This window comes from Leuresthes tenuis, unplaced genomic scaffold, assembly GCF_036924035.1.
Source record: "Leuresthes tenuis unplaced genomic scaffold, fLeuTen1.0.hap1 SCAF_15, whole genome shotgun sequence".
Taxonomy (NCBI): Eukaryota; Metazoa; Chordata; class Actinopteri; order Atheriniformes; family Atherinopsidae; genus Leuresthes; species Leuresthes tenuis.
In genome coordinates this window covers 14726459-14750419 of record NW_027325369.1, presented here as the reverse complement: position 1 = coordinate 14750419, position 23961 = coordinate 14726459, and the positions used below count along the sequence as shown (strand labels likewise).

At 40.6% G+C, this 23961-nt stretch overlaps 1 protein-coding gene across 4 annotated transcripts in view; it reads left to right on the top strand.

Moving 5' to 3' along the window:
- The window catches only part of actn1 (actinin, alpha 1), a 57190-nt gene that overhangs the window by 20900 nt on the left and 12329 nt on the right, over positions 1 to 23961 (top strand). For 3 of the 4 annotated variants that reach the window (XM_072366159.1, XM_072366158.1, XM_072366160.1), the window contains exons 2-10: positions 6119 to 6233; positions 7819 to 7938; positions 12988 to 13074; positions 13853 to 13940; positions 16499 to 16577; positions 16808 to 16889; positions 17661 to 17746; positions 22248 to 22340; positions 23225 to 23455. In XM_072366159.1, the coding sequence (XP_072222260.1) occupies positions 6119 to 6233; positions 7819 to 7938; positions 12988 to 13074; positions 13853 to 13940; positions 16499 to 16577; positions 16808 to 16889; positions 17661 to 17746; positions 22248 to 22340; positions 23225 to 23455 (981 nt within the window). Of the gene's footprint in view, positions 1 to 6118; positions 6234 to 7818; positions 7939 to 12987; positions 13075 to 13852; positions 13941 to 16498; positions 16578 to 16807; positions 16890 to 17660; positions 17747 to 19006; positions 19093 to 22247; positions 22341 to 23224; positions 23456 to 23961 lie in introns of all 4 variants that reach the window. The other variant, XM_072366161.1, reaches the window with a different exon arrangement.

Below are 23961 nucleotides of genomic sequence, written 5' to 3'. Positions count from 1 at the left end.
TCTGGGTTAGGGTTTCACAGTTTGTTCCCAATATGAGTCAGTGTAAAGTTTAAGATAACTCCAAGCTAGGATTGCCACACTGCAACTGTGTAGTTTTACTCCACTCTTGCATGGGTGGTTCTCTGTACTCTCACTCAAGGTTTTCCTGCAGCAAGTCACTTCCCATTCGATTTCCTAGCCAGACTTGGACTATTTGTTAGAAAAACATCTCTTTAGGCATCTTTTCTTTTGTGCTATCAGATCCTTTTAATAACAATCTGTGCCTGTTTGTGGTAAAGGTAATTACCTTAATTTTTGGTTACAAACTGTGGTTGCTGGTTATAAGGTTCTTATTGACAACTGATTCCAAGCAGTTTCGACATAAATGTTGATTTAGACCTTAAAAGTTGAAAAAATAGGAGTTAGGTTGAAATTTTTGAAATTCAGATTTGAGAATGGAAATGGTGGTGTGGCAAAGCAATACCAATTTGGAGTCTTTGTGTAGGTTTTTCCAAAGTTTTCAGTTGTATGATGACATTTCCAGCAGTGTTCATACTGAAAGTTTGAAAGTCTGCTTTTTGCTTTGCTTTTTGTTTGCTATGTGAGCTTACTGACAGCAGCAGGTTTGCTCAGCTACAAGACTGGAGACAATTGTTTAGACACAGAAAGCAACATCTGCCTGTTAATAGCTGTGGTGTTCGCTGTGGTATTTTGTTAAAGTCATACAATAAGTTTGTCATTGCTGCTTACTTCAGACATGAGGTTGGCTCTCAATTTTTTCTCAAGTTTATTCTTGTCCTCTTTACAATTAAGAGCACTGAACACAATATCCATGTCGATCACCCTCCGCTGGTGCTGAACTGTACGTTCAGTGGTTGCCATGGAAAAAGCTTTGAATTTAATACTGCTGGTGGGCAACTTTCCCTGAAGCTGATGTGTAGCAGATTCCTCCCTCTCTTGACCCCTGTTGTTTTTACAGCTCTCCGCAGTTCTGGGAGGCTGAGACCTGCAAGAAAAAAGAGGAGGCAGATGAGAACAGAGAGGGGGGAAAGGCCCTCAAAATTTACGAGCCTCCAGTCCCTCTCACAGACACAGCCAGTCAGTCAGTGGTGCTTTCACTTTGCTCCGTTACACGCCATACTGCCAAAGCCGAAACAGACTGTGCGTAAGCTGCGGCATTTGCACTGGCAGTAACTGCTCTCCAGGATTCTGCAGCAGACATGTTAACAGCTCACAGAGATTCACAGCACATGCTGTACCGACACAAACTGTACAAAGACAACAGAATCACACATGGAGTTGAGACACACCACATTATATGTGGCACAGTATTGTGCGCATCACTCTACATTCATACAGTGCAGTTTGGAAACAAGTTTGAGCTGCTTGAATCCAAATTTACATTTCAAGGTCTGTTTTAGTGTTTTGTGTTGATGTTGGTGACAGTCTTTATTTTGTTAGTCATCTAGAAACAGTGACCCAGATAAGATTTTTGTGAGAGGTCACTACTTAGAGAGCAATTACAAGCATACAGACAGACATTGACATTAGAGGAGAGAAGTCACAGAGATTATCTGCTTCACTACTGGAAATCATGGTAAACCACAGAATTCAGAGGAAAGTATACACTGTTGCTACGGTGACAAGTAAAATGTTTGCCTAAAAAAGCAATAAACTTAAAAAAAACTTATGTAATAAGTTTATTTTTTCACCTGGCATTTGTTAAAGGAAGTCAAGGGGTAACATTTGTACCAAAATCAACAATAAAATAACTGCGTAAATGCAGTAACGCCACATACTGTGTTTAGCTGTAGAGGTTTCACTACTTGCACTTATTCAGAACATGTTAATTACACTCACTCTGCCACTTCTTCCGGCTATAAACACACAGGCCCTCTGCACAGGGAATACCCAGTGCCTGCACTCCTGATGCAACTGATCCAAACACAGCTCTCAGGGGACATCAGAGCAGTCTACCACAACACTTAATGATGTTGTGCTTTGTATGATCACACAAAAAGAAACTGCACAACAGTGGTGTCACACATTAAACTCCAAATAAAATGATGGTGGCAGATTATCAGTAATTTTCTTATGATTAATGAACAGTGGATGATTTTCAACATTAGTGGACAAATGCTGACCTCTCAGTAGAGAGTGATACTGTGCTGAAAGACCAAATATTCCAAGCAACAAGTCCATATTTTTTGGCAATTGATTCCAAATTGGAAATAAGGAACAGTGTACATGATAAATTTTTTAAACTGAGCAAATAACCTTGACAACCTAATGTTGTCTGTGATGTTGCTTGCATTATTCAACAGATAAATTCCCAGTGACAATAGCTACTGTGGGACTTCTTTCCACTTTGATTAATGGACCAGTAACTGAGTCCAGAGCACCTGACGGGCCTGGGTCTGTTCGCCATAAAGCAGCTATGGGGTCATGTGACGTTGCAGGTGACTACCAGCCTGGACTGGATGCTGCTGCCAAACTCCACAGTGACCCAGAGAGCTCGAGGAACTGCAGGAGGGCTGGCTAATTCTTGTCGAGAGGAGTTCATTTCAGAGCAGCCAAACTCCTCCTTCGGGCACATTTAACAAGCTGACACTCCTGTGAACATTTAAATAATTTTCACAACTGTGCTCTTTACCAGTTGACTCAGAGAATTTTGCCATTTTCATCTGTCTGGTCTTGTTAAATCTTTACCAAGGAGGACAAATGTGTTCACTTGATCTTCTGAAACACACACCTACTCCCCTTTGAACCTTATACACTACTTCCCCAATTGAATTGGTGTTATTGGGTTTCTGTCTGGCTTATCTTGCCTTTTAAAAGCAGCTTGTAGTTTGCTGATGATGTATTAACATAATGTTAACATGTTAACATTTATGTTAACATTATGTATTTCAGTATATTTAAGGTCAGATGTCGGTAATTACCCAAAAGCACTTAAAGTTGTCATTATGTCATGTTTTGAAGGCGTTTGCTGGAAAAGTGAACACAAACGTGAAAGGGAAAGAAAGGGGCTGATACTTGTCAAGATAAATAAAGTGTTGTAGCATGGGAACCTGAACCACAGAGCCAGAAATCACCCGTATCTTAACACTTTGATTAAATTATACAGTATTCATGCTAGCTGCTGACACCACAGCTCTGCCTCAGTAGTTTACCATCTTTGGCAAGCTTCTAATGGGCTATTGATTAGAAAAATTTGAAGTACCTCTTTGCCTGTTGGAGCATGACTTAAATCATGAGTAACTCTACAGGAAAACAATATTTCATGAGCTGAGGGTGTGTGTCCGCTCTTGTCTGCTGCACATAAATCTTCAGCATTGGTCTTTTCTGTCAGTTGTGCTCTTGAAGATAACACACCATATAATCTGTCCTTTTCCCTCGACATCCTCTGCGATATCCAGAGAGTTTCCCTAAGCATTTTCTCTGGCTGAAACACCGCCATATGTCAGCAAACCCACACGCATCTGAGCCCAGCTCGTCCACACTCAAGTTTATTGATAGTCATGTAAACCTCACTCCACTCCATTTTAGCAGTGATCTCATTGCGAAAGTTCCGCAAGTGCTCTGAACCAGTTCGCCAGTGACTTTTAAGTGGCTTTTGTTCCCCGGCAGTGGAAGACAGTGCTGGCTTTCATAAATGTCTGGCTCTGCTCCTGCAGGTCCTCCCCCTGCTCCCTGGTGGAAACATGGTGCTTGGGGCCCTGGGTGTAATTAACCCAGGAACTCGTAAAGAGGCGTTCGCAGCAGGGTGCACGTCGGGCCAACTCATCATGCCAGCTCCTGTTGGGCGGCTGAGATCCTGTTCCAGATGTTTTCCGTTAGCGTGTTTGCATGCCAGCAATGCCGGAGAGTCCAAGCTTTGCTTCACCTACGATACACAGTACAATGCTCCTGTGTGCTGTTGTTCAATGAAGAAAGAGCAGAAATCAAGCTTGTTAGCATCTCAAGAAAAGGTGAAAGGGTGAGAAAATGTGTCTAAACCAGCATGGAACACGTTTAATCGGTCCTTGCTGGGAAACTCCCTCACACCTCTACAACAGGTATCTCATTCACGGACATGTTAAGCAGGGATTTTAGGTAGCACTATGGCCCTGCAGATTATTATTGGTCCAAACTGAAAATAATTGTTCTTTGGAATTCAATTCAATTCAATTTTATTTATATAGCGCCAGATTACAACAATTGTCATCTCAAGGCACTTAAGTAATATAGTCCAATTCAAGCCAATTGGAATTCAATTCATTGTAATCATAATCCAATTAATTCATATAGAGCTAATTCAAAAAATTTAATATCCTAGCTAAGGAAACCAACAGATTGCACCGAAATGTGTCTTCAGTCCAATCTCCCGTCCTGAGCGTGCCTGTGGCAACTGTGGAAAGGAACGACTCCCTTTTAACAGGAAGAAACCTCTGGCAGAACCAGACTCAGGAAGGGTGGCCATCCGCCTCGACCAGCTGGGGTTTGAGAAGACAGAAAAGAGGGAAAAGAGGGGGGAAAAACACCATAACGCCATTCAAAGGATATCTGTTGGAACAGGGAAACATAGGTTAATAACCACAATAATGTCACATGTACATAAAATCAATTTTGAAATTAAACAGGGGGAAAAAGAGAGCAAAGTGAGGAAAGGTGTGACAGATGAGGTCCCCCAGCAGTCTAAGCCTATAGCAGCTTAACTATGGGATGTTTCAGGATTACCTGAGCCATCCCTAACTATAAGCTTTATCGAAAAGAAAAGTTTTAAGCCTAATCTTAAAAGTGGAAAGGGTGTCTGCTTCCCGGACATTTACTGGCAGCTTATTCCACAAGAGAGGGGCCTGATAACTGAAGGCTCTACCTCCCATTCTACTTTTAGAAACTCTGGGAACAACAAGTAAACCTGCAGTTTGGGAGCGAAGTGCTCTGTTAGGAAAATATCTTACAATTAGATCTTTAAGATATGATGGAGCTCGGTCATTAAGAACTTTATATGTGAGAAGAAGAATCTTAAATTCTATTCTGAATTTAACAGGGAGCCAATGAAGGGAAGCTAAAACTGGAGAAACATGATCTCTCCTGTTAGTTCTCATCAGAACTCTGGCTGCAGCATTTTGGATCAGCTGGAGGCTTTTCAGAGAATATGTGGGACAGCCCAATAATAAGGAATTACAGTAGTCCAATCTTGAAGTAACAAATGCATGAACTAGTTTCTCTGCATCACCTTGAGACAGGATGTTCCTGATTTTGGCAATATTACGAAGGTGAAAGAAGGCAGTCCTAGAAACCAGTTTTATATGTGCGTCAAATGATAAATTCTGGTCAAAAATAACTCCAAGGTTCCTCACTGTAGAACTAGAAGCCAAGGAAATACCATCTAGAGTAACTATATAACTAGACAATTTCTCCCTGAAGCGCTCAGGTCCAAAGAGAACAACTTCAGTTTTGTCTGAATTTAAAAGCAGACAGTTCTGAGTCATCCAGGTCTTTATGTCTTTAAGACAGGCTTGTAGTCTGACCAACCTGTAGGTTTCATCTGGTTTCATAGATAAGTACAGCTGAGTATCATCAGCATAACAATGTAAATTTATGCCATGCTGTCTGATAATGTTACCTAATGGAAGCATGTATAAAGTAAAAAGAATCGGTCCAAGCACAGAACCCTGAGGAACTCCATGACTTACTCCAACGTGTGAGGAAGATTCCTCATTTACAAGAACAAACTGGAATCTATCAGATAAATATGACTTAAACCAGCCTAATGCAGTTCCTTTAATCCCAATAACATGTTCAAGTCTCTGTAACAGAATGCTGTGATCGATCGTATCAAATGCAGCACTGAGATCCAACAGGACAAGCACAGAAACAAGTCCGCTATCAGAAGCTAACAGGAGATCATTGGTAACTTTCACCAGTGCCGTTTCTGTGCTATGGTTCCATTGTCGGCAGATTCTAAGATTTAATAAGTCTACAATTTAAACAAACATGAAGAAACTCTGGTAGTTACACAAGCAAACTGGCGCCTATAAACACCTGGGTGGCTGACGCTGGAATTGAAACGGCATCAACACATTGCTTGTTTGGCACTAAATTATACACCTGTTTTTAATGATTTATGTCTTTTCTTTTCTTTTTTCTGTAGACATTTACAGCTTGGTGCAACTCTCACCTGAGGAAAGCTGGCACGCAGATCGAGAACATCGAGGAGGACTTCCGGGATGGACTGAAACTCATGCTGCTGCTAGAGGTCATCTCAGGTACAGGGCTCCTTATTAAACAAGATTAGCTGGATGAAAACAGCATTGTCACATGTTGATTTTTGGGCAGCAGGATCAGCCAGGAATAGTTTGACATTTCAAGAAATTAGCTTTCTTTAGTTGAATACTAAGAGTTGGATGAGAAGCTTGAGAACACTTATGCCTGATTCTATTATTAGAGGCATCTTTAGCTTTTGTAATGTCAATAATTATAAGTGAGAAAACTAGGTGAAAATAGCTGAGTATGTGCAAAGGTATGGGTAATTTGATGTTCACACTCAGTGGAGTTACATGGCACTGTAAAGAATCGGATTAATGGCTAAATTACTATGTTAGCTTTGTCTGGTTCTGTGTGGAAGGATGTTTCTGACACGGATGATGACATTTTTTAACGCACTCTGACAGTTAATCAGCTCTGTGTGTGGGCCTCAGTCTGACAGCATATAACATGCAGCATGTAGGACAATGGGAGGTGAACTGCAGAGAGGACAGCGGGGACCTGCATGTGGTAAACTTGTATCAGAGGTTCCAACAGATTGCTTGTGTTTCCATCCCTAAATGAGAGAGTTTCTGCACATGTGAGCAACACGCATTGTCAGAATCAGCTTTTGTGTAATGGAGCTACACAATGTTCAGTCTGCCAGTGACAGTTGTGTGCACAGAGCTGGTCCTGCTGCTCCAATTCAGTCTATAAGCAGAGCTGTTTATCAGTCTGGAGGTGGGAGATGGACACAAATAGATAAATCAGACCTCAGTCACATTCTTTGTTTGGCTTTTGCAAACATCCATTTCATACCTCCTACTTTTATCTTCTTAGGTTATTTTTGTACTAGATTCAAGCTCGTCTCACAAAACCAGACCTGTGCCAGTAATGAAGAAAATTCTTTTTTTAAAGCAGTCACATTTATGCTACAGAGTTTCTTTTTGATTTGTGTTTAAAAGATGTGAAAGAGAAAATGTATATTGGGGGAAAAAGAAAAAAACACACTTTCCATTATATCTTCATTTATCCACCACAGTTTTTATTCAGTAACTGTGAACATTCAGTAGAACTTTATTTCCAGTTGGGAACACCTACTTCTTTTACTGAATTACAACCAGTAGCAACATAGCCTGTGCCTCCAGCTTCCGGCGACACCGCACAACCGAGTTTATTTACTTAAAACCAGTCCATGGAAAGGTGTCTGACTGCTGTTGAATGGAAACTTGGCTGTAGAAGAATCAAAAACTTCATAAAAAGAATGCCATTTTGAGCATGAGGGTTGAAGGTTGTCATTTCTTGCTGTGATGGGGATTTTGAAAACTATTAAGAAAATGTTACATGGACTATGAGTCCATTGGCAGCTTACGTGTATCATCAGTCTACATCTTCTGAGTTACTCTAACTGTGCGCTGATAGTCTAGTGTAACTTCATACGATAGGCAACAACATTTACTTAAAGAAATGTTAGTGTCGTCCGCTGATGGATAACAGAAAGATAACACGTTTTTATTGGAATATTGTATTCCACTTCTTTCCTGGATCGACTGGGAAATGACTACTCTGGCTGTGTTCAGGGAAAAAGGTTTTTTTTTCTGTTTTCAGGTGAACGCTTGGCCAAACCAGAAAGAGGCAAAATGAGAGTCCACAAGATCTCTAACGTTAACAAAGCGCTTGACTTCATCGCCAGTAAAGGAGTGAAGCTGGTTTCGATTGGAGCAGAAGGTCAGTGATGCCACACGATTGTCCTATGAGGACATTTGTGCCAAAAGATGAAGTTAAAGTCATTTCCCACAAAGTCACATGATCTCCTTTAGATTAGTATACTCCCCAGATTTCACATATTGATTTTAATCAGGCCAGCCAAGCCAATAGCTCCTATTTACTTGTAAATAGTTATGTATGTATAATGTTGCCACAGACCCGCCCTCTCTCGTTACCATGGTAGAGCTGCTGGCTGCTGTGCACTTTAATGAGATCCTTATTCCTCAGTCTTCTGGTAGAGCTTGTGCTTTCAGTGCATTTTCTGAGAGTAGATCTCAGGATCAGCAATTCCCTCCAGGGGCTAAGGCAGCTCATTGTTCAGCACAAATAACTTGGAGATGTCCGTCCTCCTCCCTTCAGGGGATAAACAAGTCCTTAGCAGAGTAAACGCTCTGCTCTCTTGCAATCTCACTATCTCTCTTTTTTGTCTTTCTTCCACTTTTGCAGCCACACACACCCTCCAGTTGTTTTTGGAAGGGATGACATTCGCACACACGTGGGTTGCGACAAACAGAAAGTGCGTCCTCTAAATCAGGATTCTTCAACCCTTGTCCTCGGGACTCACTGCCCTGCATGTTTTCGAGGTTTCCCTCCTCCACCACACCTGATTGAAATGATTAGCTCGTCATCAAGCTCTGCAGTGGCCTGATAAGGAGCCATTCATTTGAATCAGGTGTATTGGAGGAGGGAACTATAGAAAACATGCAGGGCAGTGGGTCCCAAGGACCAGGGTTGAAGAACACTGATCTAAATGATCTCAAAATGTTTCTTTTTGCTTCTTTATGTCAAAGATTTGAGATACCAAATGATCTTGGTGCGTTTGTCCGGTTTTTGAAAAGCTCGATTTTGTATAAATTTGGTCGTACTCGCACGTTTATATTCATTTTACCTGTTTACCCGTTTAGTCTTTCAGAGCATGGACTGGATAGTGTAGTCGTAAGATTGCCACCTTCCATGTGGGTGACCTGGGTTCAAATCTCCTGTGTGAAAGGTCCAGTAGGGGTCCTTAGGCAAGATCCCTTTGGCAGTGTAAGTTGCTTTGTCAAGACTTTCGTGCTCTGTGGGTTAGTCATTCTTTGAATGTGGGTCACAGCCAACGCAACAGTACACAAATGATATCAGAAATCTCCCACTTCCAAATATCTTCACCCTCTGGTTATTAAAAATCAGGCAACTGTTTGTAGAACCCAAACTCTCCTCATATGGGGTGATTTTCAGAATAACTCTGAACTGACTTCTACATGGTTCTTCTGCATATCCATCAATGAAGCTTGATAAGATAGTTACTTGAGATATTGTAATTATTAAATTTAGTGTTCTTTTATTACATCTTGAAGTTGTATTGCTTCACTTCAACTTAAATCATAATTTTCTCAAACATTGAGAGAAAATGTAATATTCATGTGTTTGAAAAAATAAGCCTTAATTTCTCAAAGCAAGAACACTTTCTGATATAATTAGTAACAATATCAGCTGCTTCCACATCAGAATCAGGGAAATATATAGCTCACTTTACCAGAACCCATGGCTATGTCCTCAGTGACTTGTTCTGACGATCCAAAAAAAAAATATTTACACCTGAAGCAATGAAACCAGACGGTTGTTGGCATTTTACGATAAATCACCAAAATAGTTTCTAACAGAACACTTGTTTGTTCAAGAAGAGACACAAATTAACTAGAGTTATTTTGCATTGTATAGAGTTTGGTATAGAAGCGCCTAAACCAGACAAGCATTCCAGACAGATTAGCTGCCTGGAATCCCCTCCTGGTCATCCAGCCCAGCTCCCTGCTAGCTGTGGCTTTGGCAGTGGTGGGATGAGACTAGTCGAAAGCTCAGGCCTACAGAGCTCATCAGGGGGTTTGTTGAGTGTGAGGGTGAGGGGGTGGGTTCAAATAGAATTAACTGGATTTGTGTTCCTCCCCCCATGTGGATCAGTCATGTTCATTAGAACTAATCTCAACATGATCTGCATGTGTCACCCTGAACCAGTGAGCTCGACTTTTTCTGCCTCCTAATTCGATCTGACTGGTCTTTCACACCACGTTACATATCCAGACATCTGACTGGCATCTCGCAGCCCTAGTTTGTCCGTCACAGCTGAGTTGCCATGCTTCGAGCCTTATTGGATTAGAGGGACAAACAAGTGATTATTGAAGGCGGGCTAACGTGGTGACCTGCGGAAGGGGAGAGTCATTATCAACAACGTAGAGATGACTGGACTGGTGCTCATTCATAGCCTTCAGCCATAGACACACTGACAGCTGAACAGGTCCATCATTGCATGTTTCATTCATGAATCTTTGCCATATGCTGCTTCAGTCTGGTAATACAGAGATTAAACAGAGCCGCTTGGAACAAAAGAGAGTTCTGGTCTTACAATGACATCATCATTATTTCTTGGTTATTATGTATCAAAGAGTTTCTCCGACCTGAAACATCCTAAAATGGCATATCTCATTATGTTGAGCAGCTTTGGAATACTGTATTTGTTGTTATTTGTTATTACTGTACTGTATTTTTCCTTTTTTGGACACTTTTAAGGATGGTCGAATTATCATTATTGTTATTATTATTTTTACATATGGTTGCAATGCCACTTTTTTCAGCATAATTTGAATGACTATATATTGCAGAGGAATACTCTTTGTTATACAGTCTTCAAATGCTTTTGAAGCAACTGTTAAAGGTGACCTAGATATTTAGCTATTCATCTAAAATAGGGGACACGTTTTCTAAGAGGGGTAAATGAGCAATTTATGAAAAGCACAAATGGAGGTGCCTGTGATGTATAAACAATGTGCTGATTTATGAACACAGATGCAGCCGGTTCATCTCCGTTATGCCCAACTCAGTCTACCAAGAGCTGTGCAATTTCACACGGGGTCACAAACAAGCAGGACTGATGATATTCAGGTGCAGGTATTTGCTAACCACAGAGGTGGATTTGTTTATTGTAATTGTCAGGTTCGGTGCAATGAAGGGAGGACCCAGATACAGAACTTCTTAAAAATCAAAAGGTTTATTAACAAAAGGCACGAAGCACAAGAACAAAGGTTGCGGCTGAGCCAGATGTCAAAAATAATTAACAGTGAAAATAAACAAAGCAAGATGAGACTATGGTTAAATAAACTATGAAACTGTGAGGCAAAACCAGACTTTGCTTTTTTGTGAACATGACATGAAAGGGAAGTGAGGATTCTGCAATGAGTGCAAGTGAACCTAGAAACTAAATACTGTGGGGAAGTGATCTGTGATGACGTGCAGCTGTGAACAGAAACAGGTGACATGAGTGAACCTAACGTGACATGGGAAAAGCATGACCTGGAACCTGAAAACATGATGAGAAAGAAAACATAAGAAACTGAAAACAAGACTATTAAAACATAAACTGTGACAGTAATATGATGAATAAAACTGGTCTGAAGCCTGAAGGTGACCATGTTTACTTCATATTAAATTGCTGAAAGTATTTGAGCTAGGCTGGTTAGTCTTTAAAAAAGGTGGATTATCTGGCCTGCTTATTAGATACATTCTTACACTGTGATGATTGTCACAAGTCTTTAGTCTTCAGATTGATGACGATAAGCTTCCCATGTGTAGGACCTTGGGCAGTGCAGATTCTTTATTACAATTATTAAAGAGCCCCTGTAATTGTCATATACAAGTTCACGATTTCATTTTGAGGGTCAATAGCTTTACATGCTTCACTGTTCCAAAGCAATTTTTCTTCACATTACTCCAGCGCATCTTGTTGTTTGTCTGAAACTACTTTCACCTTCAGTTCCGATTGGTCAGCTTATTTAGTCAGAAATGGCAAGGGTATAGCACTGATCGTTTCTTGTTTTCAGTGTTTGCCAGACAAGCAAATATTTTCCGTGGTGATGTCATCAAGTGCAGGAAGAAAAGCCTAGACTACAAACAGGATAATTTCCGACAGTTCAGGAGCGAATGTGTTCTGTGGGAAGCGATAACTCTTTGGTGGACTTTGCAATTCTTCAGATCTTTTACATGCACAAAAAGCTGTGTACGCACTTGGGCTCTTTCAGTCATTTCAGCCTTATATATATTGTAATAAAATTACAGCGAGAACTTTTTTTTTGTACTTACCAAGATCCAGTCATATCCAACCTCTTTATTCACTTTTTCTTTGTCATTAGGGACCTCAGGAAATTAACAACACATGTGAAAATGTGAACAGTGACTTCCCAGCTACACAGTGCGTTTAACTTACTGGAGAACCAAAAATGAGGAGTTTGAAAAAGTTTTGATGCAGGAGACTTCTCTTCTTTCGTTTGTACTCATGTCCTTTGTAAAACACTTTGTTCTGATAGTTCAGGGTCTCACGTCAGTTCTGATTTTTCTCCTGTAAAGTATAAACGATGCGTCTTAGCAATCAATTTGTTCTGTCTCTCTCTGGCTTTCTTTATAGATTATAAGGAGTGCATTCTCTCCCCTCCACCACTCGCTCTGTTTTTGTAGTTGCCTCCACCTCACAGCAACAATTGCTGCTTTGTCAACCACAAAATGAAGGCATGCTTGTTTTTGGCGGAACATAATGGCCCAATCAGCAGTAAATTGGCGACCTTAGTAAATCACATTTTGTAATTAATGTAAAAGCCCTGCACACTGTCAGCAACTCCTAGTTACTCAAGTATCGTCACTCTTGTGGTGATTTAGGTTTGTTCTTTCCATTATGTCCACAGTGTCGACATTGTACGTTTTCTTAAGCAGGGCTTTTCTGTTAACAGTGTGCTCAGTTTTGATGAATAAATGTTTTAGCTACTTGTTCACAGGCAATCAGAAACATTGTTCCACTGCAGCTGCGCTGAATAGACTGCCTATATAACAAGTTTTGTCTTCATTAAATTTTTTTGTTTGTTGCTGTGAAATAATCTGCCACTGCCAATAATTTAAAAACAGCACATAATTGGCCTTATTAAACAGTTGATTAAAGTGAGAGAAATGATAAAAGCGTAAATGGTAAAAATGTCTTTGCGTTTCTTTCAGAGATCGTAGACGGTAATGCTAAGATGACCCTGGGAATGATATGGACCATAATCCTCCGCTTCGCCATCCAAGATATTTCTGTGGAAGGTACTATCTGTGTGTGTGTGTCTGTGGACTTGTTTTACTATATTTGTGGAGTCTGAAACTGGGAGCCCATTATACTTGTGAGGTCTGGCAGCTTTACTTGGATTTAAATGACAACCAAACAAATAAAAAAATAAAAAGAAACATCAGTTTCAAAGGGATTTGTTTTTCATGAGTAATTAACTCACTGAATTATTTTTCACAAGCAGTCATTGTGTATGGCTGTTGCTGTGGGCAGGAAGGTGTTTGTTGGAACATCTTCATATGCAGAAGCGTGAAAAGTACTCCTGCTCACTAACTTAATTTGCAATTGAAAGCTTTCATTCACATAATGTATTAGCATTTAGACCTTTGTCACTCATTTTGTTAACCTACAAAAACAACATAATAGCACGTAGACTTAAAATGATGAAAAAATGATATTGATTTGAATATGAATGTTTAAGACACTGCTCTTTTTGTGTTGAGGTGGAAGTATTTGCAAGATGGTCGAGCCATTACAGTGTAATCCACTTTAAATGTCAGCTGTGATCAGCCTTAATTTGTTCAGGCTAAAATTTCCATGGTGTACTTTTAAGGATTTTGCTTTTCTGTGTGGGGACAGCACTGTACCAAACATCTCTTTGTATGCAGTAGAAACCAGAGAGCACGATGCTTCCGAGCAGTCACACATTCACTTCACCTCCACTTAATCCACGACTAAAGAGGGATGAGTTCAGAGTCAAAGTAAAAGCCTGAGATTTTCTCCAACTTAACAATGATCTCCTCTCCACAACCACAGAAACTTCTGCTAAAGAAGGCCTCCTGCTGTGGTGCCAGAGGAAGACAGCACCCTACAAGAATGTCAACATCCAAAACTTTCACATCAGGTAAGGGTCTGGGGAGGCCAACGCAAAAAGCAACAAAAAAAGTGGTTCCTTACCTTTATATTTACAGTTACAGTCGCAGATTGTGGAGCCAGACACGGAGCCCGGGGAGTTGAATTTTTGATGGCAAGCAGGGAAAAAAATGTTGATGTACATCACTTCATGTAGTTATATTTAAGATTAACTTCAGTGGAACTTCACTGCTTTTGATTTACTTTGCAAACTTTGAGAACAGCAAATTTCCACTGGAGCAAATACATTGGCGTGTCTTGGCCTGATCATAGAAGATGTGTTGACATTCTGGAGACAATATGCTTGTTGCGACTGGATTAGACTAAAAACACTCCCAGAAACTGATGACAGGTGTGTATACTCCTTTATAGACGTTTTGTCAAATACAGTAGATACACTTGTATAATACTACTATGTTTTTTCTAAAAAGCAGTGGCGTGGTATCTGTGTTTGAATCTTAACTAGTTTGTTTCTGTATCCAGTGTTTGGAGCAGATGTTTATATCAAGCATGCAAAATGGTTGCTCGGCCCTCCATTTTGTTTTTATGTTGGTAACTTTTCAGGCATCTTGTTGCAACTGCAGGTTTTTGGTGTATACTAGGTTTTATCCAGGCCAAAGAAACCAAAGAGAGAGCTCAGAGTGTGCTTTCATGCACAGTATAGTGCTTGGATGCATTTTATGTGTAGATGTGTTTACTCTGTGAGATTTTTTCCTAGGGCCACTACTTAAAATCCAAATGTTTTTTTTCATTTAGTCTGATTCAGTTAGGATTTTAGAAGAAATTCCATTTTGAGAACACCAAGATTACATTAACGCCTGACATGTACAGATGTGAGCAGAGGCCTGAAACAGAGCTGGTGGTGAACAGAGAAATTCTGAAAGCAGCCAACAAGGACAAGAAGTGGCAGTTATCAAGTAGTGCATTTATTTAGTTAACGGTGACTTGAAATCTGGAGATATGAATTAGAATCCTATCCTTACATTTTCGTTTCATAGCCACGAGTCGGTTTAGTTAGACCTGAAGCCACATCAGAGGATCCCATAGAGTGTGTTGAATTATTGAAAGAAGATCACTGTGATGCTCAGATGTGGATGAAAGCTGAGTTGAGGTGAAAGGTGGAGCTGAGGTCATTTCAACAGAAGGTAAAGAGAGGGAGGCAGTGGAAAGAAGCTCTCAGAGCACAGGCCAGGCCTTTGATGCGGTCTCCCTGTCAGAGATGATAGCAGAAGCTACAACTCAGTCAGGAGATGAGAGTCAGATGAGGAGTGCAGAGCACTTTAGGTATAAAAGCTTTAAGTAGCTTCTCATGTACCATAGGTACTTTTTATGACGGGTGATGCATTTGAATAGCCCATCCTTGTTATTCTCCAAGCACAGAGGATCAGTCAATCTTCTACCGCTCCAAATTGAGACGCTGCACTTTGGAAGACAGGCTGGCTTCAGAGCCAAGGATGGCAGTAATCGATGAACCAAAGAAGGCCGAACTAAAAATATGTCCTGCCGAGAAACATACGCATGAGCTCCAGAAAATTTAATTTTGTCGTAATGTCTTGCACTTTCTACTGGGTGTGAAATGTAATAGCTTTACAGAGGACAGTATCTGTTTCATATTTAATTCCCTGCATATTTGGATGGCACATTTTGTCCCTTTCAGTTTTACAGAGCTTTTTTTGTTGGCTTTTATGTTAGTTCTGGCTTTTGAATTCTTAAGATACACTTTTCCTGCACAGCAGCAAGTAAAATGTGAGTTGGTGTGCATAATTGAGCATTTAAATGTACTGCATTTTGACAACAAAATATGTTCCCTGAATTTACAAGTTTCTTAGAATAAGACTCAACTAACTGTAATAAAAGCTTGTAGGAATTGGTGAAAAGTTGGTGTTTGTAGATCAAGTTGTTTTTTGTATTCAGTGAAAACTGGTCCCTTCGTCACTAGTTTTCACAGTGAAACCACTTGCCAAGAAAGCTACTCTGGAAACATTCAAGAAAGCCGGCATTGTGGTGCCATTTCTGTTCAATGTACAAAAATGTCCAAGCAGCCATTACGTTTTCTCTGAACACGTTCCAGGATCTGTCCCACAAATGCTAACAGACTGTAATTTCCCATTTTATTTTATCCTTGAAAATAATTTAATTGGTCACTTTTCAAAAGTTTTCCCTTTCGAATGGGCACAGAAAGAACCGCGTACTCCTCTCCTTTGACATCCAACTGGTTTGGTCCCAAAGCATTCATCCTTGTTTCACAAAATCTTTGAGCTACTCAAAATAAATTCAAGCTTGAGAATGTTTCTTTCAATTATCACAAAGGATCAAAAACGTGTAAAGGTTGGAGCTTCATGTGAAAACCACTTGGTACAATACACGACAAAACACACCTCGTGTTGCTGGGATGATTTATGGGTGTTTTGTGTTAAACTAATTAAGGAGACTAAAGGAAGGAAATGGTCTTCATTAAAGATCAAAGTGACATTGCTTTTATTTGACCTCTTCTCATTATGTTTCATCTCGGTTTCATCCTGATCACAATTTCTGCACATTCTCTCTCAGCTGGAAAGATGGCTTGGGTTTCTGTGCACTCATTCATCGACACCGTCCAGAGCTCATTGACTACGGAAAACTGCGCAAGGTGAGTGGTTTGCCTGTCACAAGTAATGTATGAAAGAGCCTGGCAGCTAATAGTTTGACGTTCTGACCAAATAAGGGGAAAATCTAGTTGTACTTTCTTCCCCACTTTGTGCTGAAAAGATTGATGTTCCTATTGAGCGATTTATGAGTACAATGCTACAAATACTGCAACATATTCCTTAATAGCCATAAAAGTTATCTCTAAAAGTCTTGATGGTTTGCTTTCGACAGGATGATCCCATGACCAACCTGAACACAGCCTTTGACGTGGCAGAGAAGTACCTGGACATCCCCAAAATGTTGGACGCAGAAGGTGAGCAGGCAGGGAGTCAAACTTTAAAATGATGATGTGGAAAGCAGGCGTTCTCCTGTGTCAAAAGACCAAAATATACTTTCCCTGAAGAAATCTAGATGTACTTTGTGGAGCTGAGGGTCAGTACAACTTTTTATTTCCCACAGCTTGCCGTCTGAGAGCCACACTAGCTAAAATGGGCATAGCTTCTTCACATGTTTATCACAGATTCACACCAGTTGCCTCTGTGTTGGTTTATACTCAGAAGTAAAGAAAAGGGACAAAAGAGGAACCAAAATCAAGTTTAGAACTAAACAGGACTGTTCATTTTCTTGGTTCTCAAGTCTTTTTTAGCTTTATATGACCAACCCATTGTTGAGACATTTTGATAAAGATTATAAAACCTGGCTTGATTTGCTTTCTGCCAGAGCATGTTTTGGTCTTCATATCCTCCTATGCAGCTGTGCACACAGGGGGAAGCTATTTTCTACAGAATGTAAATATGCAATTCTTTCTCTACAAATAAATTAAGCTTCATGGCGTCATCCAGCATCTTCAAGTATGGAGTCCTGTCAGTGGGTAGCTGTACATAATGAAATCAGTTTCTTTTAGGACAGACTGAAGAGTTTGAGTTAAACCCTCACCAATAACACTGTTTATTTTTATTTCTTTGCTAAATGTTATTTAAGTGATGACCTCTACGTCCTGTTTCTTCGTTCGGCTGTTTAACAACCTCGACCCCCTCCTGACCCCCTCCTCCATGCCCTCCCTGACTTCCTCTCTTCCTCACAGACATTGTGGGCACTGCCCGTCCGGACGAGAAGGCGATCATGACCTACGTCTCTAGCTTCTACCATGCCTTCTCAGGCGCCCAGAAGGTATCCTGGATGCAGCATCTCTTTCCTCCTCTTCTTCCTTACTCCCCTCCGCCCTCTTTTTCTACCTCTGTGGGTGCCTCCTAACAGTATCCTTCTCTCTGCAGTGCACAACGCCCCCTGCAGGGGTCACTCTGCTTTATTTTCCGCATGGTTCACGCCACCAAATGCATGATGGAGCAACATCAGTGTTCTTACAGGCAATGAGCACAAGTGTGTCTCCAGTCTACGTATTTGTTATAAGGGCTGCAGGCCTCCAAACGCACCCCTAATTAAAGTTTTGTTCCACTGAATAAGAGCTGAATTGAGTGGGAGGTGCGGAAAAAGTTTATCTGATCTGAATGATGATGATTGCCTATGATAACAGCTGTGGTTGATACAAATTAGCTTGAAGTCTGGTACCGAGGGGGAGATGTAAATGTCTAAAAGGTCGGTTATGTTCAGCCTTCGGAGTGACAGCTTAAATTGAGGGTGGAGGAATGAATGAAATTAAATCTGGCACTTCAAAGTCGAGCAGTAAGCTATCAGTTCACTTTAATGGGTGCACGCTGTCTGGCTTCAGTGGAGAGTCTGTCTCCTCGTTTCACTGAAGGAAAGAAATGCTGCCGGCCTTTCTGTGTTGGATAATGAACCATTGCTAGTGTGACAACTGCCTTGACGCAGAGCAAGACACCTGAAATTGTTCTGTGGCGCTCATCTCATTTCTGGGGGAAGGACAATCGTTCTATAAAAGCCAGGCTCAATCTGGAGGCCCGGCACCAAAGAGACCATTTCACCACAGCTGTGTTTAAGCAATTCGGATCAAAAACGTCAGTGTTTATTGCAGGAGAAAGAGGGGATGACTCTGGAGTGAGCTAGACTCTGGGTTGTATCACAGGTCTGAGATGTGTGGAACAAGATACAGTTGGTGCCTGGAATAAGTGGCTGAGTTTGGTTATAAATTACATGAAGAATCTCAGAAATCCATAGATATTTATTAGAGTGATAACATTATAGACTATTTATTTCTTTGTGCTCTCACCTCCCACTGAACATGCTGTTAACATGCTGTTAGCATACCATACTGTCCAGTCTGTATGGGGACAATAAAGATTTCCTAAAAACCACTTGAAAACACTAAAACTTGAAGACAAAATTCAGTTAGACTGGAGGTGACTTGTGACTCGTGATATTGCCCCCTGCTGGCCCTCTTGTCTCTGCACACTTTTACTCTCCATTTTTCTCCTCTCTGCCCTCTCTCCCTTTCCTCTGTTCCCCGAGCAGATATCATTAGCACCTTGAGGCCAGATGAGAAGGCTGTCATGACTTATGTGTCGTGTTACTACCACGCGTTCTCAGGCAAACAGAAGGTGAGATAACAATGGCCGCATACTTGTCGAACTGGTTGGCAGAGAATGACAGCCGTTGTAATGTAGCCAACATTTAGTTCTTGACTGCTGTCATGTGATACCACAGTTTGGTCCAGCAGCACTGTTTGACACAGTCAGCAATTCACCTTAACTGTGCCTTTACTGAAATGTTGAATGTATTAATTTACAAAAAATTATAATTTTTGAGTGGCTTTGTTTTGTTTTTGATCCTGTAGTCATGTTGTTGAAGTCAAATATAAAAGTGGTCCACTGCAGTAACTGCTCCAACAGCCATACAGTTCCCTGCAGCACTATGGGCCTTTTTAACACACATGCAGTTACTCACTTTTTTAGCATTTTATAAGGATTTTTTTGTTTTTTCATAGAATAAGCTATTATTGAAAGTTACCAGTTTCTTAGCCAAGAATCTTTCTTCCGAGTCAGCATAACATGAATAGAGTGCTTGCCTTAAATCATGAAACAGTTCAAAGAATGCACATATTAGCATTGTTCACATGTCCAAGCAGATCTGTTGAATTAATTTTAAGTGCCTTCAAGTGCTATGAGTTCATGCATTTTTATTGTGGATGGCTCTAATGGGAATCCTCACTTATTCAGAACTTCCTTATCTGCCTTCTCTGAGTAGCATAATGAATACAATGCACGACCCTTTATCCTCCACTAGAAAGATTTCCCGACACTCTTAGTGCAATACATCATTCCAAAGACATGTCAAATCCACTGGAGATCTCTGCATAAAACAATAAAAGACTTATCACACACGCAGGATATCTGCTAACTATCCTATACTTAAAATCTTTATTAGGATCCAGTTCTTAATGGAGCTGGTGGTTCTCCTGAGAGCTCCAGCTGCTTGCTAGCGCACACATTTACAGCACTGGCATAGATTTCACATCAAAGCAGGGGATGGAAGAAGTTACTCCACCCCTGTCTAACACTTTAGATTGCACCCTTAGGGGACAGAGTTAACCATAAACATCATCACTCCTTGCGGGATGGGTCTATACTTAGAGGTCCTCACATTGATTTTTACAAAGTAAAGCTCAAATTTAATCACAGTTTTTTTTAGGCCTGCAGTCACGTTTTAACTCAAAATGTCTTGAAATATTTCTGTTTTGTATTGCATGATTAAAAGTTATCAACTTTTTTATTTATTCTTTATGTTTAATCAGTTGGTTCTCCACCATCACGGTACTTTGCACTGTAACAAAGTAACACTATAAAGTACCAATCACAAGTTAATAAATTATATTTTTATATCAACATTGGATCACTTAACCTCTTATTTGTGGAAAAAAAAGATTCTATAGTGACTAATTCACAGGAAAGTATTACAGGAGTTGCGTCACTTTAGTGTCTCTCACTCAGCCCACTTTTTTACTGTTTCCTGTTATTCTCACTACTTTCATAATGTAATATTTTGCTGCACAGGCAGTTTTTCTCAGTGAAAAAGCTAGGTTAGACACTCCTCAAACTACCTACACAGCACCAGATATGTATTTAGTAGCTAAAGAGATGGTTTTCTCTAGAAGTACTGGAAAGAACAACAGAGTTTAATATTAGGGAATATTCCCCAGGTGAACAGAAAGGTGCAAACAGGCTCTGTGATAGTGAGTTCAACAGAATCATAGAATGCTTGTTAAAGTTACCCCAGGATTTTTTATAAACCCCACACCTAGTAGATATTAAAGTTATGGTTTATGTATCCCTGTGTTGTATAAACCAGGAGTGGAGATGTGTCAGATTACGTTTTAGCTCTGGAAACAGATCCAAAGGTTGTGTAAGAGTTGCTATCTAATCTATGATCTCCAGGTATTTGTGATTCAAACATAACGATAATGCATGAGAAACAGAAACTGGCACTGTGCCCACATGAGCATTATGGATTAATGGTTAGGTTTTTAGCTTTGATATTCATTCTCTCCAGTGTCCCCTGGCTTCTAACTCTGATGTCAGAGCAGAGTAATTCGGGAGGTAGGTCCTGGCTGTCGGGGCACTCGGTAAACGGCCCAGTGCACAAACATTTGCTCACAGAAGCACGACCTGCACATCCTGGCTCTCCTTTTAAGGCAGCTCGACTGCTGCTGGTGGAGCCCCCCGAGCACGTCTCCGACCGAGCCAAGTTTCCTATGTGATCTTTTCACAAAGGAAGCTGGGAGCAGTCCTTCTTGTGGGATGCCAGTCTCTGAGCTTTGAAACAAAATAAGAGGGAATTTCAAGTTTAGCTCACTGTGTCTCTGTGAAAGGACTCTTGTGGATGTTATACCACCGTTTATAACTGCTAATTTCTTTTCTTTCATGAGACAGTTGTCTCAAGTGCTGGTTGAAAGTTTAGACCTGACTGATTGTTTCAATTCTCATCTTAAAATCTGCTGCACATTTTCCAAACTTTATGCATGTTGCTTAAATCTTTGTCTGTATTTTTACTGTGAAATGTTTTTTCTCTTCGCAATAAACATAATTGACCACATTTTCATCTTCAACACAAAAGGTAACACGAACACATATGGCAAATTCTGCTAGACTTGTACATTAGCAGCACAATGATAAAGATTTAGAGGCCATTTAAAGGAAGTGAGTCACAGACAAGGTCTTAAATCTCACTTCTCAGTTCCCCTGTTGAGGCTTTCTGAATGTAGGTAGAGATGAAAAATGTCCTTCGGTTCTATAATTAGACAGTCCTGCAGAGTGAAAGTGCCCCTACACCTTACAGCAACTTGACCTACAATTTAATGCGTCCTTGTTAGTCCATCCTGCGGGAAGCAAACCTTTGATCAGCAGTGCAAGGGCCTTTTTGCTGTATTTGTCAATACAACACAGAAACACTGACATTATTACAGCATTAACGTCATATAGTAGCTGTCCTGATTTTGTTTTGCAGCATTGTTGTTGATCTATTGCTTCATTCCCAAAAATTACTCATTTGGGAAATCTGAGCGCCTCTGTAGGCGGGATGGATGGATGGTTGCAGTCAAATGGCAGAAAGAGTTCAAATATATCTCCTCAACTTTGCAGAACAATCACTAGATAGCTGTATTGGACATTATAGATGGCAGGACAACACCAAGGCTTAAAATGTGCGCTCTCTCAGCTCTGCGCCTCACCCTTTTTCTCCCTTCGCCCTCATCATCCAGGCAGAGACAGCGGCTAACAGGATCTGCAAGGTGTTGGCTGTCAACCAAGAGAATGAGCAGCTGATGGAGGACTATGAGAAGCTGGCTAGTGACGTGAGCACACCCCACTTTTTCCTATAATTGCCCTGCACTTCTTTCTACCAACCCTTTCTCCATCTCGCTCCTTTTGAGCTATTCCTCCTGCCTCCCATCCCCCGGGGGTGTTTGTGCTCAATTCAGGGGGAAAGCAAGGCGCATCAAGATAAACAGGCAGGCAGACAGTGCTGCTTTGAGTCATACAGAAGTGATTTTAATCACATCACAACAGTATTTTGGCCATTTTTATTTTGTATATTAGTTCTACATCTTGCATGTTCGAGCATCTTCGACAACATAAGATTTTCAGCTGAACAGCCAGTCAGTACTTGAAACTCTTCCTTTGAATTATCATTAGATTTTTCAAGGTTAACAGTTTATTAAAATCATGTGTTCTTTAAGACTTCTTTGTGGTGCATTCTTCTTTGTTTTAATGACACTTGCACGCTTGGATTTGACAAGAGGCAAGATTATTGCAAGCTTGATTTTTACGAAGGCTAAATGTAAATTTCAGTGAAAGACTTCGGCTGCTTTGTACTAGAATGGGTTTCCTTTTACAGGCAAATTCGGAAATGTGCGATATAGAAATGCAAAAACCCAAATAAGACAGAAATTTTACTGTGGCTTCAAAGAAATTGGTAAAAACCTCATAAACTAACCAATTATCACAACTTTTATTCTCTTTTTCCTCATCATTTACATACTCCACTGCATTTCATTCCTTTCTGACTTCCATAATTCTCCATTTTTGTCCTTTGCTTTTCCTTGCCTCTTAATTTCCATTAATTTGTTTTTCCTCCATCTCTGCACTCTCACTCTCATCCTATACCACGTGTGCACTCCCACTCACACACACACACACACACACACACACACTTGCCCAAACACCACCAACACTTCAGCTGTTGGAGTGGATCCGTCGCACCATCCCTTGGCTAGAGAATCGAATGCCTGAGAACACCATGCAGGCCATGCAGCAGAAGCTTGAGGACTTCAGAGATTACCGCCGTCTCCACAAGCCGCCCAAAGTGCAGGAGAAGTGCCAGCTGGAGATCAATTTCAACACCCTGCAGACCAAACTGAGGCTCAGCAACAGGCCCGCTTTCATGCCCTCAGAGGGAAAGATGGTCTCGGTACGTTATAGTAGTTTGTGAAAGTATAATTCACCCACATTGAAACTAAATTCTTAAAGGAAAGTGTGAGATCCAACTTTTGAATCCTTGTTGGTTAACTGTTGTCAAAGAGATGCATAGTTTTGCACAAACCATGTAAGTGCAGTACATCTACAAAACCTGTTTGACGTTTAGTGCTCTGATGGTGTAATTTACAAAAAACTTTGAATATTAACATATTCACTACAGCCAATGAGGCATATTTCTGTTTCTGTCATCTCAAAGAATGAATAGAATTTTTCCATATTCAAGTTATGCTGAATGCAGCAATCCAGAAATCCTGGACTTATGCTAACGTTACTGTGTTCTATTTACCACTGGTTGAATGTATGCACTTTGCTGCTAAAAGCTCAGTTATGCTTCTGAAGATGTGCCAGAGAATACTTGTTAAAGTGTGTGTGGCAGCCCTAGCAGGTGTGTCATCCACCTGTATTTATGGAAAAAAACCAAACAGGTTGCTTTTTAAT